We start from the raw sequence: 16,924 nt of genomic DNA on the forward strand, positions 1-16,924 counted from the left end.
CACGACGCTAAGCCACGGCTAGCGGGGGTACGCAGTTACGCGATCCACGGTTGGTCGCAAAGCATTCAACGCGACAAGCACCATCTCTCCCATGGACGTGTTGCCTGCCGCTGAGACTGATGGAAATGAGGTGAGTGCTTCTCTCAGTAGTGATATTCTCTTGTCATATCGTGTAATTTTCCATAGTGGCACATGCGGTGCGATAGAGTAAAGGAGTCAACTAACATGTGCAGCGACTGGCGACATTCCATAGTCGACCTCACCTACGATGACGACGATGCGGAAAGCGACGAGGGCCCGCTGTCCTCGTTGCCCTTGGCGACTCCCACACCGACTCACCCTCACCTCTCCGTGAGCGCGCCCTTGCCTCCAACTGCCTCATCGCGACCACATCCTACGACGCGACCCGCACCTGCATACGTAAACCCATACCCTCCGCTACCTGGCACCATGCCGAAAGCGACAAATACGGCGAGTATGGGACGCCTTGGCCTGGCGCCTAACACTTACGTGCCGGTTCCAGGCCAGTCGGGCAACGGGGCAAGCGACTCGCGGGCAGCAAAAAGAATCAAGACATCCGACGGCGCCTCCAGATCGTCAAAACCACCTGCAAAGAAGCCGACTCCAAGCAGAGGGATACCGCCGGCAGCGCAAGCCGCGACACTGGGCAAGTACAAGCTTAACGCCTGGGCAGCGGAATCCCGTGCGGCAGTACCTCCTCGAAGTGCCACACCGAAGCCCAGCGCTACCAATGCCAACAAAGCTCCATCCGTTCAGGATATCAACAAGGCGCTAAAGACGAATGCTGCGCCTATGCTCAACGGTGTCAGGACATCCAGTCCGCGCGCGCTTCACATTGGTCGCCGGCCAGGTAGCAGCTCAGGTCCAGTCAGTGCAGCACCACCGACACGAGAGACACCGCGAACGTCACAGGCACCGGCCATCCGACAACAACAATTCCGTGAAGCGACTGCATACAATGGATCAAGTACGGGCATGCCAACTAGAGGCCCAGGAAGACCGCGCAGTCACCTTTCGCCAGGTGCAGGCAACGCCCCATCAAGGCCGAACTACTTTGCGGGTCCTGCGAAGGAGCAGATTCCAGATGAAGATGGAGATAGCGTCATGTCCGATGTCTCGTCTTCAGCAGACTCTGTACCGCAACAGCCATCGGACAAGGTAAAGAGCGGACATGCCCAAACCGGTCTCGGACCAGCAGTCGCTGCATTCCACTCGTCCACCCTCCCAAAGGGCGCGGATGTACCTGCACCACCACCTTCCACTGGACGCAAGAAAACCATGAATCCGTTCGATACGGCCCAAGACAATTACCTCATCTTTCTGAAGGAGGTCAAGCAGTACACGTGGGCGCAGATCACAGCAGAGTATAACAAGGACATGCCGTACCGTCCATACGCAGCACTTCAGTCTCGGTATTCAACCTTCCTCAACAAGAGAGACCGATCTCAGGATCCCTCCACATTAATACTACCCCGTCGGTGGGCTGCAGAAGCGACTGTTGACTGGAACGTCATCCGTAGTACCAGCGCTCCATCCAGAGGGCCGAGGAGCAACCTGTCCGCTTCGCGACCTCACCAACCTAGACACCAGGAGCAGGCAGTGCCAAAACACCTACCAGTTCAACAGACCATCGAACACGATTACTCCTCAGGAGGTGACTCTGCACCTCGGCGAGAGCGCTCCCGCAGGACACAGCGAGTCAATTACACATGGCCGAAGCAGCGCGGTGTTCCGGCAGCTGGGATCGAAGAGGAGTTCATGGAAGACAACTACGAAGCCTTCGCGGACGATTTTGGTCACGCTCGGTCAGAGACATCTCCAGAGGACGACATTCCTCTGCCTAGTAAGGCGATCGCCGTCGACAACGAGCCTGTAGACGTTCATTTCAATGCAGATGATGCTGAAATAGGATTGAGTCTCCGACGTAGGAAGTCGCGTAAGGACACGACCAAGAAAGTGCCATATCTCAGCACTTCGCAACGCCTGTCGGTACAAAATCCGCCTGCTGGGAACTGGGACCAGTTGTCTAGTCGCGATTGGCAAGGAACTCTAGTACATGTCGACCTTAGCCCAGACGAGATCGCTTCGGTAGAGAAGGCTATTGCATTGACGAGAAGAACCACACCCACAATATCACGGCACCGCACAAAAGGAAGGCAGCTGCGCGAAAACTTGAAGGCCTTTACAGAACCGCAGATCCTTCGACTGATCGAAAGCCTCCTTCATCGTTTGCCCTGCCGCGATCGGAGCAGCATCCAAGCCTTTATACAAGATGCATTAGCCGGCGATGTTGCAGAAGTACCGCAAATACAGAGGCTTGCAGCTGCGCGACCTGCTACAGAGATGCAATCGACCCAGAAGCAGTCCACAACATCGATCATCCGTCAACGTGAGCTAGGCCTCCAATCCAGAAGAGGCTGGCATAGTGCGTCAAATCCGCTTACCTACCAGGTCAAGAACAAGTATATGGATACCATGGGACCGGCAGCTTGCTGGACGGGCGCCTCAAGCGACATACACACTGTTGCATGGGCGCCGGACGGTGAGCACTTTGCTGCTGGTGCTGTCGCTGTTGACGATCCAGACTCGATGCAGTACAATCGACCAAACAACCTCCTATTCGGTAGTGCCGTGCATGGCACAATCCATGAATTAGCAGAGCATTATAAGATTCGCGAGAAGACCGAGACCGGCGCGAACTCAAGCCATGCCATGTTCGCCTCCCAAGACCCAAAGCTTTACACTACAGTCAGCTCGGTAGCGTTCTCGAATACCAGTCCGTATATGTACTCGTCGGGTTACGACGGACATATCGGTATCTGGAGAACAGACTCAGAGGCAACACAGCCAGTGCTAGCTGCGAAGCTCAACGTGAAAGACCAGATCGATATTCTGTCAGTCAACCGTACGAATCCCGGCATGATAGCAACAGCAGCAAAGAACTTCAGCGAGAAGGCTATAAGAGTACTCAAGATAGATGAAGCGGAGCCGTGGAACTTCGCAAAGTCGAGCTTTCACTCAAACAAGGCCGTTGCACGCGCAGACCTAAGAATACTCCCTTCCGCCTTGCAGTTCGAGCCCACGTTTGGCGCGCTTCTTCTAGCAGGCTTTGGTGCCAACTTGAAGGAGACAGGACTTGATATGACAGGCGATCTCTGCTTGTGGGATGTTGAAACGCAGACCCCGTACAATATTCACGGCTCTAACAAGAACATTTTCGACGTCACTTTCAACCCAAACCACTCCAACATGCCATTGTTTGCTGCCGGATGTGTGGCAACAGGTTCCACTGTCAACCGCGGTACCCGCTCAACGGTCCGCCTCTACGACGTAAGAGATGACAGTAAGTTCACCTGTCCCTTGGAGTTTGAGTGCAAAGCACTTGATATGAACGATGTAATTTGGTGCCCACATGACGAGCGACTCATCGCAGCTGGCTGTACAGACGGAAAGGTCTATGTCTGGGATGCGCGTATGCCAGATGACCCTCTGCGCGTCCTCTCTCACGGTAGCTCCTTAATGCCCCTCCAAGAGGGAATCAAGCATGAGATTACAGACACCGGCATACGGTTCTTATCGTGGGGCGAGAATGCCACTCGGCTTTACTCAGGTTCATCCGACGGTGTGGTCAAGGTCTGGGATGTTACGCGCGCGGAAGAGAACACCTTCATCAAGGATTTGGTCACCACAGATTCCGGTATCATGTCTGCTGCATTTAGTCCTGATTACAGTAAACTTGTCGTTGGAGAAGTGAACGGCTCTATCAACGTACTTGAAGTCGGCAGGGACGATACCTCTATCAAGGATACAGACAGGCCACGTTATATGCCGTACCAGGACGATGAGCAAGACGACATTCAGGATGAGGCTGGCGATATCACCCGTCTAGCACCCGAGTCCGGTATTGCTGAAGGCAACTACCTACTGCAGACTCAGCAGCTACAAGTCGCGCCTATGGGGAGTCTACCAATTCGACAAGTTGTCCAAGGTGTGAACTACGCTGGTCCATTCGATGAGGGCATCGATTCACCATTCCTCCGCGAGCAAGCACTGCAATTCCAGCTCGGTCTTACAACGTCGCGAGGCCCTCAGTGTGACATCCCTGCCTGCAAGGACAACCTCAACAAAGTCACGAGCGAGGATGTCGGCGATTCAGGACGAAGCGCAGACCGTATCCCAGATGAATTGCGTCGACAATGGAAAGCTATCGACACTAAAGGCGCCATTATACCCGGCAAATCGAAGTGCACGTACTGTGCCCGTCCAGCCTGCCCGTCTACGACAAACAACAGCGACGTTGTCCTATGTGAGCGCTGCTCGTTCGCTTGCTTCCGCTGTGGCTCCGTCAACCCCATTGCCCCAGCTACTACGACACTCATTTGCGACTCCTGCGCTGGCGTCTGGGACATCGGCGTCCTCGGATATGAGTGCGTTCAGCAGCCATATGCTCACAACAAGCACATGCAGTTGGATGTCCCGGCCTTGGAGAGGTGGGGCGAAGAAGCTCTTACAGATAGGCAGGATGACTTCGATACGAATCACGGCGACGAGATGAATGCGTTGACTGACTACTACCTTTCTTTGGCTATCGACCGGCCGGAGAGTCCGCCGTTGTAGGAGCTGACGTTCTAGAGCCTGGCATTGAGGGGATTGGCTGTCGGGAAGAGACTTTGCAGAGGAAGTGGAGATGGACACGTGTACATTACATTATGGAAACGAGGAGCAGAATGGTGGGAACGAGCGTTCGCGTATATCGAGCGGCGCTGGCGATGAATGATACCCCAGGTTATATTACTCAGTCAGGTCCCCTTCCTTTTCACACATGCCAACATCGAGTGATGATGGACCGCATCATCATCATACAGGGACTATGCGCCTGGCGAGCCTCACTGGCAACACTAACTTCATTCTGCAGGACAGCTCGCCATGGGATTCTCGACTAGAGGTTTTGTTTTTCCGAGGCGCACAAGAACATGGAAAATCATGCCATCGTCTTTTGACGCGAAGAAGCACGCAGCGACATGCTTCTGAGAGTTTTACGTTTTGAGCTTTTAGTCTTGGATTGGTAAGATGGTAATGTGAACGTTCTTGCAGACTGCCCAGCACATACCGCCTAATGTTAAGACACTGCGTCTCATAAAGTGAGTCGCTAGGTGATTTTTTGGAGGAAGAGAGACAGATTCTTCTCCATGCGTTGTGGACATGTGCATTTTGGTGTTTATAAAAGAGGAAGGGACGAGATCTTCTCCATGATATGTAGCCTGGTACGATTTTTTGGATATCGGGGAATGGGAAGGCGAGGTCTTTTCATCAATCTGCCTGCTTCGAAATTTAGGTATTGGGCGAAAGGAGGAGGGAGACATTCTCCATGCGTGCTGCTGAAGTGCGTTTTTGATATTTGGGGAAGAGAGGAGGCGAGGTACTCTCCATAGTGCGTCGTCTTTCCTATTTTAATGATGTGGGAAGAAGTGGATGTGGGGAAAGATGGAGAGCGGCAAGACAGCAGAAGCTCTTATAACAACTTTCTCGCTGCGCTGTGCCGAGGCGGTCATATGAGCAAGGTCGTGCCGCTTGAAGTCGACGCAGCGAGCAGCATCCAAATAAGAGCGCGCTATTTTCGTCCTCTTTTTCGCAGAGGCCCGCTCGCACACATGAGCCTGGATATGCTCAATTTTAGGTCCAGCGTTCATGTCCTTGGCGCTCTTGCGTTTTGCAGACGCGATCCAAGATATTCTGAAGTTGGAAGGAAGCAAAGGTCCATCGGACGCGTTGGACAATTTTTGTAAAGGGTTCTTCGAGCTTTGTGGAAGAAGGCGCAGGAGCGATCACATCGCAAAATGGCGAATCGATTTTCGGAGGACACCACCCATAGCTCCCTCGTTTTTGCGTTTTGGAGTAAACTGCCAGTGGTATGGTGAGGAAGTGAAGAGGAAGAGTGCGTGGAAAGGTTGCTTTTATATCGAGAGAAGCCCGGAACGGCACGACATGCTCGCTGATCGAGATGTTTTCGAAGAGATAGTTTCCCCTAAGGATGACCTGGTCGTAACACGTCAGTGTGCGGTATTTGTATTTGGAAAGAGGGAGACGCCGACATGCGACAAGTCGGCAGTCTTTTTGAGTCCTGCGTCTTTTTTTCCAAGATTTTTGCATGGGGAAGCTGAGTCAAGCGCGGATAACACATGCCAGAGTTGTTTTCATTTTTGAAACTGGTGCTTTCCATGTGGAGCAACTCGCTGATGTTTCTTAGAACAAAAAGCTAATGTACGTGAGTGGTGAAAGTGACAGACGCTGGGCGCATCAAAGCTATGTCATGGGCTTTATAGTATAATGGCAAAGTTGAGGACTGATGGACAGAAGCTTTACGGGCCATGTTCATCATGGCTAGTCGAATCTGCGCTTTTCGTACGTGTTGTGAGACGTGATTTGAGTCTTCCGGACTTTCGAACGACATATAATCGTGATGTTGATCTTTTCGAATATCGATAGATCCAAAGCATACTGTTGTGATATGGACGTGCCCATAAGGGAGTTCATGCGAGGATCTTGCTCGATTTTGGTACATGAACGATGAATTTGGAGGACCAGTTCATGTAGATATTTTCGTGAAGTCTCAGTCTCATGGGAATAACATGCCTCGATTTTTGGTATGTGAGAGAAGAATTAATGGCTATGGAAGACTTCCCCGAATAACGGTTTATATACGACTCCTAGCCAGCGCATCGACCGCATCTTCCTTGGCATACGTAACATCCACGCCCTTCATCGCATCCTCCTTCCTCCAGTCATTCAGAATCTTGATGAACGCCGGACTTCCATATCCGAACGTCGCATTCCTCTTCTCCCTTTCACTATCTTTACCCTCGTTGTTGTAGTACCCCGGCGTGCACTCCTTCAAGAAGTCACCTCGGATCGCTGTGCCGTCAACAATCGTCTTCGTCCATGCCTCCTCTGCATCTTGCATCGGCTCTACAGTCCTGATACCCCGCTTCTTACACTCAGAGATGATGTACGCATAGTGAATCGCCTGCTCGTTAGTGACATGCATGAAATTCGGCGTAAGAGCCGCTTGCACGATCTGGACGAAGAGGCAGTTGGGGAAATTGCGCGTGCCCCATGCATGTAGCGTTTGTGCGCCATCAGCCCACTTCTCGGTTATGGTCTGGTTGTCGCGGCCGTAGATCTCGATGCCGGTTTTGTGCGACCATTCATTTGCGAGCTCGAAACCAGTGGCGTAGATGAGGCAGTCGAGTTCGTATTCTTGACCGTTGGCTACGACGCCGTTGGGGGTGAGGTGGTCAACACCTTTGCCTTTCGTATCGACGAGCGTGACGTTAGGGCGGTTGAACGTCGGTAGGTATTCATCGTGGAAGCAGGGACGCTTGCAGAATTGGTTGTACCATGGTTTCAGAGCGTCGGCTGTTTCTTTGTCTTTCACAATCTCGTCGGTTCGATCGCGGATAGCGTTCATCTTCTTGAAGTCTGCGATTTGTCGCTTAGCTGCAGCTTCGACGGGGTTGTTTGGGTCGATGCCGGCGGTGATTAGAGACCGGATGATGTCTGTCCATCGATCGGATACCATGTCTTCTTTCTCGTAGCCGCCGTTGACGATGTTGTCAAAGTTGTCCATGCGCTTCTTCTGCCATCCTTTCTGGAGCGATTGTGCCCATGCCTCGTCCGTCGGGCGATTGCCACGAACGTCGATCGAAGAGGGCGTACGTTGGAAGACGTAGAGCTGCTTTGCCCACTCACCCAGATGAGGCACAATCTGAACGGCTGTCGCGCCTGTACCGATGATACCCACACGCTTGTCTTTGAGTTTGAGCAGGTTCCCCGATGGGTCGCCGCCCGTGTAGGCATAGTCCCAGCGCGAGGAGTGGAATGAATGGCCTTTGAAGTCTTCAATGCCTTTCAAGCCGGGAAACTTGGGTCGATGAAGAGGACCAGCGGCGGGGATCACGAATCGTGACTTGATCTTGTCGCCACGCGCTGTGTGCGTAGTCCATTTTCCTTCTTCTTCGTTCCATCGCATCTCTTTACTTTCGGTCTGGAAGAGAGCTCGCGAGTAAAGGTCGTATTTTTCGCCAATCATACGTGAGTGTCTGAGAAGCTCTTTGGCACGAGCATACTTCTCCGTAGGCATGTATCCGACTTCTTCTAGCAGGGGCATGTAGATGTAGGATTCGATGTCGCATTGCGCCCCGGGATACCTATTCCAATACCTCCCTCGCTGTTAGTAAATGGATCGCATGCTGTTCAACAAAACATACCATGTTCCACCAAAGTCCCCAGCCTTCTCGATGATCCTAAAGTCTGTGATGCCAGCCTCAATCAACCGCACGGCGCAGACCTGAGCACCGTAACCACCACCGATGATTACCACCTCCGTCTCTTCTTCAATAGGCTCGCGCTGAAACCCCGGCTCGACCCAAGGATCGTCCAAGTAGTGTGATAAGCTGCCATCGAGGAGTATATATTGCTCTACACCTTCGTCTCGTGCTAAACGTCGATCACGCTCTTGAAGGTATTTTGCTTGGAGCGCTGCCGGGTCAAAAGGCAGCTCGTCTTTGTTTGCTATCTCTCCAGTCTTGATATCGACAGTAGACTTGGGAGCCTCTGCCTCGGTAAGAGGTACCTCATCTATCTGAGCTGCTGCGATCGGACCTTTCGTCGTCATTTTGCGTTTAGGTGGAGGAAATTCGATGCTGTCACTTTAGTCCAGGTTTTGGGTTTGCTTAAGGAGCCCAGTACATCAACAATCGTATGGTAGACGTCGAAAGAAATACAGGTCGATGTAGCCGCGGCAACCCCTCTCGCAACAGCTTCCCCACTCCACCATCGCTTCAGTAGGCTCGCAACGAGACTGATTATCTGCCCGCGGATGCAAGTTGCCCCGTCTGCTGATACTACTAATCATATGCATGTCGAGCGAATGCAGCCACCAGCCATGTTGAGCGTTACTGCTAGCCCGAATGGTAAGGGGCGTTTTAGAGGACAAAGGTTCGGGGTAGATTTGTTCGTTCGGTGCAGATGTGGGGTAACTGGAGACTGATCTGCGGTCGTCGACTAAGCTCAGTCGAGTCGTAACAGGCATCAGGTACCGCAGTATCGGGTAATGTTTCGAAGTTCGATGACAAGACAGAGTTGAAGAGTATCTGGTGAAGCGCATCGGTATTCGTCTTCCTCCGCGCCCCTGACGCGCGGCTCTGTCACCCGGTTGGCGCATACAGAAGATCTAGACTCGAACCACCTACTCCTCCCCAAAAGCTTACACTGTATCGTACGTTTATCCGCAACCATACTCACTCGATGAAACATCACCATAATGGGGGCTGAGATGAAGTTGGGCACGAAAATGCATGACGTGGTCTTCGCGCTAACGGACTCGCTTATCCCCATGGCCATGCCCTGGCAGCAGCCCCAGAGCGCACCACCTGGCACAACTCGGCCAAAATCAAATGTGCAACTCGTATCGTGCGACGCGTCCCCGCCACGAATGCGACAGGCACAGCCCTGGTATCAGTAAGCGCCCGTTACCACGACGAACGATACAGAGCCGACGTCAAGATATACCGCCATCGCAATCATCACGATAAACAATACACAGAGCAAATGTGTCAATTAAGAGTTTGTAGAAGCGTAACGTGTTTCATTGAATCATCCAAAGTCGTAACCAAATCGTAACCCAAGGTATATCCCATATCCCATCCCTAGTTTATGTATAAAGAACGTAAGAAGTAATCATAAAAAGAGCTGGAGAAGTAATCGTAAAGTGCGCGGCACCAGGGCTATCTAAGCCTCGCCGTTGATCTGCATGCGTCCAGCAACGCTCCTCTTGATCTGTTCCTCACCAGAGCAGACCTTCATGTACAGGTCGGGGCTGGTGCCCAGGGTCTTGGGGCACATGAAGACGGGCTCGGCGATCTGAAGCTTCTTCAAGGGCTGGTCGACGTAGTAGATCTGCGAAGGGCAGTATGTTCCAGCTTCGCAGTCGATCTTGCCGCAGCTGTCGTCGCTGGCATCCATGGCGAGGCCCTCGTCGTGGCCAGGGCAGTTGGACGCAGACTCGCCCTCGGCACAGTCCACGAAAGAGATGTCGTACCAGAGCTGACCGGCGGCGATGGAGTATTCAAATTGCGTGTGGTGGCCAGCGAGGAGGTTCTCAGTCTTGCTGACCTTCATGGAAGTGCTGATACCAGTGTAGGGCTCGCTGTGCGTGGTACGCGAAGGGATGCGGACCGCTGTGGGCACACCGTATCCGGTAGAGATCGACCAGACCCAGATGTCGTAGCTGCAGCGGTTGGCGATGATGGCGTTGCCAGCAAGGGCAAGGCTAGCCTGGAGTGCCGCGATGGCGAAGGTGAATTTGGAAAGCATGTTGTTGATTGAGAGGGTCTGTAACGGTGTTGTTTGAAGATGTTCTTTGTTGGCGACACAAGGGAGTGTGGCGAAGTTTCTTTATAGAGACTGTGTGTTGTTGATGGAGTGATGAATGAGTGGAGGTCCAGACCGTCAATTGAACAAGAGAGGGAAGTTTGGAAAGAATGTGATAAAGCTGTCGAAGCTTGACTGTGATGTGACAAGGAGTGTGTGTAGATCAAGAACAAAAGAGGGTGAACGTCGACTTTAAACACATGGGGATTCAAAGTGGGCCCACGGCGTAGTCCAGCTCTTTATCATACCTACATGCGTTACCGAACAAGTATGGGCCCGCAAGGCCCAACAGGCCTGCCAGGCACACCAATCATACACTGAGACATTCAGGGCAGAACAAAGCGTCTCCGAGTCATCCGGCGGTAACTGCAGATTTTTCGTCCCGCAGAGGTGTTTTCAGCGCTGTCTGTGGAGACGGGGGTATGGGTTCTGGTTGGTCGGATTGCCTAATTGGGCGGCGCATACCTCAGCGCCCTGGATATGATGTAACGAGCTGTCTAGGCTCGTATGGAACACAGTTTCGGTCGTTGCTTTTTCTTTAGCCGATTCTGAAAGATAGGTGCCTTGGTCTACATCTCCAAGGCTTTGTTGCTGCGAATAGCTACTCCACTCCAAGGTACGCCCTTCGCGAGGGTCAATCAGAATGTAGCGTGGCTATACTCACACGAATAACAACCATCAGTGGCGTTTTCTGTTATCTAGCATACTCATAGAGACGCAGTCATCTAGACAAATGCGGGTGGAGCTTGGAATAGTCTATGGGAATGCAAGGCACGGCGGATGCGCACCAATCGGTGAACGGCTAATAAGCAGACAGCGACGTGGTGAAGCCGAAAGCTAGTAATGAAGTCGCATAGGCTAGAACGTCTTAGTGTAGGATCATGAAGTAAGATGACGATTGATCGATCGAGCACCCAATCCACCCGCATGGAAGAAGAAGCAGACTGCGTGAACACTCAGGCTGGGAATACGTGAACGCGTGTATGTGAAGCCGCATACGACGCTCAACATGAGAACGCCCAGCGTTTCGCGCTCGACATGGCGGCGTGCCAGGTTCAATTTCATTCGTCACCCGAGCAAGGTGTGAAGGCCTCCGTGGACGTTCTTTATGATTGCCGCCAAGCCGCCATCTGGATCAGGCATCGCCTACGTTTTTGAGTTCGGGAGGCAAGAAATGATCTCCCGTCTTCCCATGACTTCATCCTGTTTAAGTGACATGTCACTTTGCTTCTGCCTTATCTGACCCAGGTGCTTTTGGATTTGCTCGCTAAATCCTGATGTTTGTGCCAGCTGGGTGGAAAAGTACAGCAAGCTGCATGAGCTGTCAGATGACGTCGTGACCGCCATCGAGGGAGACACCGGACCGCCGACGTGTCTGGTAAAACACTAACCGGCCGAGACAGTTGGCAGGCAGGCAGAGGTTTTCGTGGCTCACACGTGTTTCGTTCGCGCTACTGCAGGATTTTCGCGGTTGAGGCAGTTCTCCGCCGGGGCTACGGGCTGCATGTGAAAATCGGCGCGATGGTACCTGACGGTTAGTCCGGCACACCAGGATGAAGGATCTTCTTCAACAGCCGGGTTGACAGGAGCCACGACGACGTCCCGATGACCTAGAGCAGCGAGTTCTGCTGACGTCCAGGTCGTCAGCACGCTCGCGCCGCTTCGGCCAGCTATCGATTAGATAGCTGATAGGAAGATTGCCGACCTCCGCGTTTCAGGCACGAAGGAGTTCGACGATCAACGGCGCATGCGTCAGCATCGTGCATACGCGCGAGAGAACACCTTGCAGGGCTGGCCCTATCAGACGCGGCGACGGAGGGCGCGTTGCGACTGGGCTAAAAAGTGTGTGGATGAAGAGTTCGACTAGCATGCGGTCGAAAGCCGAAAAGAAACCACGTACCGCACTCGGAGTACAGCCGACAGCGGGGCGACAGCCACCTCAAAACCTGATGACGGGCCGGGTATACCAAACGCCGTTGATGCTGTGGGTCTGCGGCAGTATTCAACGAAGACAAACCTGAGCCGCCTCCGCGAAATTGCACGGTGGCCACGCAAGACGGCTGCTTGCCGCCAGCACACGGCGACACATCATGACAAACAGCGAGCGCGTCCAGACCAAAATCGACGTTTCACTTAATCGCGAGGCCTGAGGCACGGCAGGCCTTCGGTGCTTCATCTTGAGTGAGATGAGGTTGAAAGAAACAATCTGGTGCCGCAACGGGTCGAAGATTAAACAGTGCTGGGTCACCTTGCTACAACCCCTCATTATCACTACCATTAATTTTACGACATCCTAGCTGTGTCGCGTGCTTGGGTCGAGAGATGATGTTGAATTTTGATCTCGGCTGCTGGCTGATTACCTGGTGGGCGGCTCGGGCACAGTCCTTGGAGGGTCGCTGACCATGCGGTGTACCGGATCCACGTCAAGAGACGAGATCTCGTCGCTGTCCCAGTGCGCTAACACGTGGCGACCGTCCACGCGGAAGATCGATGGCAGATGGTGACACTGAAGGTGGAGCCAAGTCGAGTGTCATGAAGCGCCACTGACTCTGGCAGTTATCGTCACATCCACACGATCGCCTGCAACGGCGGAAGGATGTTGCGACAACGGGCGGCAGTCAGGCTTCCCCTCTACTTCTACCTTGTTGGGCGGCGCGATAGAAACGGGATCTCCAAATATCCCACGATTCGCTGTTTCACGATGACCTCTCCCGTCCGAGTAGAAATCCTTCGGCGGCTCCACTCTGCGAACGGCCTTCTAGAGTCTCGACTCTTCCCTCGGACAGCGATGAAGGTCGCACGGACGCGTGAATCGCTCGCCATGTGCGATACGAGCGAAAGGGCCAAGCAGATGCTGTGGCACAAGAGCTGAAACTAAGGCTGACTGTAGTTGTGCAACTATTCGGACTACCTTTCACAAGAGGTTTCTCACAGAGCCGGGTCAGACCAAGCTGTACCCTGGGCTAAGAAAAACATCTGAAACCGTACCTGGTCCGAACGATTATAACAGCCAATGACACAGCGGCGCACTTCGAGATATCTTTACGTTTTTCCGCTCTCGACTTAGCTCTCCGCTTAATTTTCCGAAGTGGGCGTTTGATGAGCTGTCCCTTGCGCAAGCCCAATGATCGTCTGTGTTTACCCCTGACGCTTGTCACATCTGGACCGTACCAACGAAATCCGAGTCGAAGCGCCAGAGTGCACGACAATCAACGACGGATAGACAAACAAAGCTTTATTGATTGCCGCGCACAACCGCAGTGAAGCACAAAGGGTTTGGAAGGGATATAACTACCGAGACATTCATTACATGCGATCCGACAGCAACCAATGCGAATACGTAGGGCTGCAGACTCCAAAGCCTGGTCTACGGTGACTGTCACTGAGCAAGAGACGAAATGAAAGGATGCAAGCGGTCTACCAAGGGCTTGGTTGGGACGAGGATTGCGCTTGAGAGCCTCTAGCTCCAGGCACAGGTAAATCTGCGGAGGACGGGGCCGTGGGCGGAAATGTGATGGCGCTCGCGTTTAATTTCCTGGCCCATGTCAGCTGCACAACGCCCGTTTCCTGCTTAGCGTCAAGTTGTATAAATGTAGTTTATCCCCTCTGCCTTCCTCTACTACCCCAGGTCTGCGACTTCCAGGTTCGACATCCAGTCATTCACTCTCTACACAGTCAATCTTTGACACCACGTTCTCTACCGCCCTTCGGCACAAACACGCTCACTTCGCATCTGTAACCAAAAAACAATTCGACCGTCGAACCTTACCTGTCAACTCAAGTCCAGCTCCTATCCTTTACTAAATCAACCAACACGAAATCAATCAACATGCGCTACTCGACCGCCTTCTCCGCCGCCATTCTGGCTGGCTCTGCGCTCGCCGCTCCCTCCTACGGTGGTTACGGCAGCCAGCACAAGCACGTCAAGAACGTTCATGTCGTCGTTGAGACTGTCGTCAAGACTGTCTACGTCACCGAGGGCTACGAGATCCCCAAGCCTACCAGCTCCTCCGTCAGCGCTGCGTACGAGGCCCCGGCCAAGAACACCATGCCCGCCTACGCTCCCGTCAAGCCCACCAGCACTGCCGTCTACGCTCCTCCCCCTCCCCCTGCGCCCACCAGCGAGGCCCCCAAGCCCACCACCACCATGGTCTACCAGCCCGCTCCCCAGAAGCCCACCACCTACGACGCTCCTCCTCCCCCTGCTCCTACCAGCGAGGCTCCCAAGCCAACCACCACCCCCGCTGCTCCCGCTCCTTCCAGCGGTGGATACATGGGCATTGTTGAGGAGGCGCGTGCCAAGCTCGGCATGAAGTCTCTCGAGTGCGACTCCAAGCTCGAGTCCAACGCCATGAACGTCGTTGTTGAGGGTAACGGTGTCATGAAGCACAAGCTCAACCCCGGCACTTACGGCCAGGTTCTTGCCCCCGGCAAGCCCGACATGGAGTCCTTCGACCACGTCTTCTACGGTGGATGGCTCTGCGAGATCCCCAGCCTGCCCGGTCTTGAGGATGTCTGCGGCAGCGCATCCAAGGGCTGGAACTACGAGGGTCAGACCGGCCACGCTGAGATACTCACCTCCGACCAGTACACCAAGATTGGTTGTGCTAACCACGAGGGTATCTGGTGCTGCGACCTTGCATAAGCAAGTCGCAACACACGTCATGAGGGTGTATGGGGGTTATACTTCTTCTACTGTAGATGACAGGGCGGCTTGGAGATCAAACTCGCGACGCGTGCTTTCGCGCTGGTTGGAAACATATTCTTTTCTTCTGTATCTTACGGTACCAAACCTCTTTATTTTCCCTGCTCATTTTTTAGGGGAGCGCCTCTTTGCTCTGTTGCCAAATTACAGATCCACGAATTCATGACCCGAATCCCTTGCCTTTCTGTTTTGCCCATGTGACAACGCTGAACGAACAATTGCCTATCACTCCCACCCTGCGACGATCACTCTTAACACCACTACTAACAATAAAATCCGCCAGCGATCTTCGCTTTTTTGATACGCCTCGTACCTGAACACGAGCTGAGCGTGCGCACGGCAGCCAAAGAAAGAAGGTGACAGACGCGAGCCAGCACGAACCCGGGCGGCTGCGGAGATGACCCCGTAAGCACTCAGGGCTCAGGCACACTTCGTGTTCTGTGCCTGCCAAGGGGGCGTGGCGCGTTCTTGGACGGCTTTGGCAGACTGCCGCGCCGCTTCGTCACTCAACCACAGAAGACAGTGTGTGCCCCCAAATCCCAATAGCTGCTCCCAGCCCCCCTGCCAACAAAGAACGTTCAGCTAAGTATCGAGTGCCTCGCGCCATGGCATCTGGCGGTCAGGAGCCGTGGCGATAGAGTTTGCCTGTCGCTTCAAAGTGTGGTTTGTCAGGAGACTGGCGTCGCCCGAAAACCAGGTCGCGCATCTCACAAACCATTGAAACCAAAACGAAGAAACAATCATGTTCAACACCATGCGTCGCACGAGCAACGCTGCAATGCTACAACGCTGACAGACTTGCGATATGGGGCCTTTTGCGCGCGCGCAGGCCGGGTGTCGGCTTCCCCCCAGCTTGGCTTCGCCTGGCCCAACACTGGCCCGCTGCCCATCGGTAAACTGGGTCGCCCACTCGGTACAGGGATCAAAAACTGTCGTCACTTGCACATCGTTATTTCGTGAATCGGGGTGGGGATACTGATACCGTTGGCTTCGGCGATGTGGTCGGTGATTTGGCATGAAGATCGCGCGTGGTCTAGAGGTGGCTGGACTTCTGCTTGACAATTGAGGCGCGCCGGTGGTTCATTGCGCGGGGTGTCTCGACTGCGCCCGTTGGCTGTTTCCTCAAGAAGGGCTTCCCGACCATGGCGGTGCATGGGGGTACGTAAGTTGGGTGACGAGCGACGACTGCGCAATCGAAGACGGGCTGTGACGAGTATTCAGCCCGATCTCGTTCCCATGTGGTGTTGAGATTGCGTAAGTCGTTGTGAGTCTGCCGTTCCCAGGCAAACCTTGAGGACTTTGAGCAGACCCGATAACTATGGAATGCGACAAGTGTATCGCATCGACGTAGCTTTTGGTGATTAATTCATTGCGTTTCCAACGAGAAGATTGTAAATGTGAACAGTTCCTTACGCGAAGGTCGTACTACCGCCGCCTCCTCCAGCCGAAAATGAACTCAGCATCGCGCAAACGAACGCAGGCTAATTCTCCATATGTTCGTAGCGCGACGGGCAATGTCCCCACGAGTTTCTAGGAAATTGCCCTCGGCATGTGGGCGGTTCTTGGAGATGAGGAAGAAGCTCGAACCAGCCCGTCATGTCGCGCGTGCATGCCGTTCTCACGCAGAAATACGATTTGTCGAAAGCAAGCTCGATCAGCTCCATAATCACACGAATTGGTGTGGGAGATCACGACGAGAGACGCTTGCTTTGCGACGTGTACGACCTATAAGATCCATTGCGTGTCACTATGCTCACATTGTATCGG

At 53.5% G+C, this 16,924-nt stretch overlaps 4 protein-coding genes across 4 annotated transcripts; 2 read left to right on the forward strand and 2 right to left on the reverse strand.

Moving 5' to 3' along the window:
- Window positions 1-192: 192 nt before the first annotated feature.
- Window positions 193-4,638, forward strand: J4E90_007426 (uncharacterized protein; the record flags this gene model as incomplete). The annotated part of the gene is made up of 1 exon (XM_051436965.1): window positions 193-4,638. The coding sequence occupies one exon, from the start codon at window positions 193-195 to the stop codon at window positions 4,636-4,638; it is 4,446 nt and encodes a 1,481-aa protein (XP_051288711.1).
- Window positions 4,639-6,715: 2,077 nt separating this feature from the next.
- On the reverse strand, window positions 6,716-8,695 carry J4E90_007427 (uncharacterized protein; the record flags this gene model as incomplete). The annotated part of the gene is made up of 2 exons (XM_051436966.1): window positions 6,716-8,240; window positions 8,289-8,695. The coding sequence occupies 2 exons, from the start codon at window positions 8,693-8,695 to the stop codon at window positions 6,716-6,718; spliced, it is 1,932 nt and encodes a 643-aa protein (XP_051288712.1).
- A 1,115-nt stretch (window positions 8,696-9,810) lies between these two features.
- J4E90_007428 (uncharacterized protein) lies at window positions 9,811-10,395 on the reverse strand (the record flags this gene model as incomplete). Its single annotated transcript, XM_051436967.1, has 1 exon — window positions 9,811-10,395. One exon carries the CDS (start codon window positions 10,393-10,395, stop codon window positions 9,811-9,813), a length of 585 nt encoding a protein of 194 aa, XP_051288713.1.
- Window positions 10,396-14,281: 3,886 nt separating this feature from the next.
- Window positions 14,282-15,097, forward strand: J4E90_007429 (uncharacterized protein; the record flags this gene model as incomplete). The annotated part of the gene is made up of 1 exon (XM_051436968.1): window positions 14,282-15,097. One exon carries the CDS (start codon window positions 14,282-14,284, stop codon window positions 15,095-15,097), a length of 816 nt encoding a protein of 271 aa, XP_051288714.1.
- Window positions 15,098-16,924: the final 1,827 nt, after the last annotated feature.

Source organism: Alternaria incomplexa, assembly GCF_024043165.1.
Source record: "Alternaria incomplexa strain BMP 0042 chromosome Unknown scaffold_11, whole genome shotgun sequence".
Taxonomy (NCBI): Eukaryota; Fungi; Ascomycota; class Dothideomycetes; order Pleosporales; family Pleosporaceae; genus Alternaria; species Alternaria incomplexa.